Here is a 2,500-nt window from a genome sequence, read left to right on the forward strand (position 1 = left end):
TACTAATACACGCACACACACACACACACACACACACACACACACACACACACTCACACACACACACACACACTCACAGACACACACACACACACACACACACAGACTTATCAATCAGATAAGCCATATCACACACAGGCGTGTCAGTCATCTCTTCGCTGAGTGTGTGTCATCCATTTTTCATGTGCTGTGTCTATCAGATTACACCTATAGCCACTAACTCTGTGTGTGTGTGTGTATGTGTGGGGGTGTGTGTGTACGTGTGTGTGTGTTTAGACTGCTTAAAGTTTCCATGGGGAAATGAGTGACAGGTTTATTGTGTAGGGAGGGGGTCAAAAAAGGAATAAATCTTTGCTCAGCATGTTTGAGTTTGTGTATGTGGTTTTCCCAATGTGTGTGTGTGTGTGTGTGTGTGTGTGTGTGTGTGTGTGTGTGTGTGTGTATGTGTTGGTTGGGGGGAGCAGTTGGGTCACTCAGGTAGCCCATGGGTCACTGAGTGACTTTTCAGCCTTTTGTTCAACAGACGTGGTTGCCATAGTGAAGACACAACACAGTGAGAGTGACCCCTCTCCTCCAATCCAACCCGGGGGGTAGCTTGGTTGGCCAACATGTTTTATGAAGGACTGAGTACGAACACCTAATTAATTAGATGAACTGCAGAGGCTGGTCAATTAAAAAGACTACAAGTAAAAACATATGCAGTATTGTGTGAAACGTGTGGCCATTTGTCTGTAAAAAACACTCTATAACATGTTCATATCATGCATGTCCTTAAAAATAATATAAAACAAAACCGTTATTGAATTAATCATTTTAAAACTTGAAAACATCTACAGTATGTTACTTAAATCATCCAACCTGTGTGTGTGTGTGTGTGTGTGTGTGTGCGTGTGTGTGTGTGTGTGTGTGTGTGTGTGTGTGTGTATGTGTAAGTCTGTGTTTTCGTCCCAGTGTATGTTTGCATGCATATGTCCATCTGTCTGTGTGCTAATCAACAGGTGGCCATCAAAGTTATCGACAAGAAGAAGGCTCGCCAGGACGCGTACGTGCAGAAAAACATGAAGCGCGAGCCGCGGATCCACCAGATGATCCGGCACCCCAACGTGGTTCTGCTGCTGGAGACGCTGGAGACGGAGAACAGCTACTACATGGTCATGGAGCTGTGTGCCGGAGGAGACCTCATGGAGCGCATCTGCCAGCACAAGAGGCTGGAGGAGAGGGAGGTCCGGAAGTACACCAGGCAGATACTGTCTGCTGTGGAGCATCTGCACAGACATGGGATTGTGCACAGGTGGGTTAGCAGGGCTACCGTTAACACATAAAAACACACACATGCACGCGCACACACACACACACACACACACTCACACATACAGACACATAAACACTCTCACACACTCCTGAGGTGCAAATACAGTGTCTACCTATTTCGCATCTACATCAGGATTACAGGCTTTTGTTTTTGTAGTTTGGGTTTCACATTTTCTTTTGCTTTCTGTGTTTTGCACTACAGTGCCACCGTAGCCACCTCATACACACACACACACGCACACACACAGACAAGGCTAGAGGTCAGTGAGAGAGCAGGAAGTACACCAGGCTGATGCTGTCTGATGTGTGGGAAGTGGAATTGTACAAAGGTAGTATAGAAACAATGGACTGACACTGTGAAGCCTGGTGACAAAATCATCACTCCTACATAAGTATCCAGACCACCTAGGCACATCATAGACACACACAGACACACACACACACACACACACACACACACACACACACACACACGTCATACACACATCATCAGGAAAGAAAGAGGGTATAAAGAAAGAGAGAGAGAAGAAAAAAAGTAAAAGAACAAGAGAGGGAAAGAGATGAGTGGAAAAGGAAATGGAGAGAGAGAGGGAGCGAGAGAGAGGGAGGGAGACAGTGCTGAGTGGGTGCTAAGCTGTCTAACTGACTGTGACTGTGACTCCAGCCATGGGTGCTTGTGTGCCAGCATTCAAACTCTGTGTGTGTGTGTGTGTGTGTTTGCATGTGTGATGGTGAGAGGGTGTGTTTGTGCGTATGTGTCTGAGTGTGTGTGTGTGTGGGTGTGCATGTGTGATGGTGAGAGGGTGTGTTCGTGCGTATTTATGTGTGTATGTGTTTGTGTGTGTATGTGTTTGTGTGTGTGTGTGTGTGTTTGTGAGTGTGTGTGTCTGAGCGTGTGTGTGTGTCTGTGTGTGTTAGTGTGTGTGTGTGTGTGTGTGTGTGTGTGTGTGTGTGATTGCCTTGGCTCCGGTATAATAGAAGAGAGCGCATTAATGTAAGTGCCCCTGCTTGTGGTTGGCGGGGGTGGGAATGTCGTTACCGCCGCAATGACCTCATCAGTCAGCGCCAGCCCGGTTAGCACATCATTCACAGACTTCCGCACTAATTGAGTCCCACGGTGAAGCGACACACCAGGGCTTTATAAGAGAGAGGTCTACCATACACATGTGCACATACACATACACATACA

At 46.8% G+C, this 2,500-nt stretch overlaps 1 protein-coding gene across 1 annotated transcript in view; it reads left to right on the forward strand.

The window, feature by feature from the left end:
• LOC308381305 (uncharacterized protein) overlaps nt 1–2,500 on the forward strand; it is a gene marked incomplete at both ends in the record, with an annotated part of 18,376 nt that overhangs the window by 823 nt on the left and 15,053 nt on the right. Inside the window, 1 exon segment of the mRNA XM_080858855.1 lies at nt 999–1,291. Within this exon segment, the coding sequence (XP_080714981.1) occupies nt 999–1,291 (293 nt within the window).

This window comes from Sprattus sprattus, assembly GCF_963457725.1.
Source record: "Sprattus sprattus genome assembly, chromosome: 2".
Classification (NCBI taxonomy): Eukaryota; Metazoa; Chordata; class Actinopteri; order Clupeiformes; family Clupeidae; genus Sprattus; species Sprattus sprattus.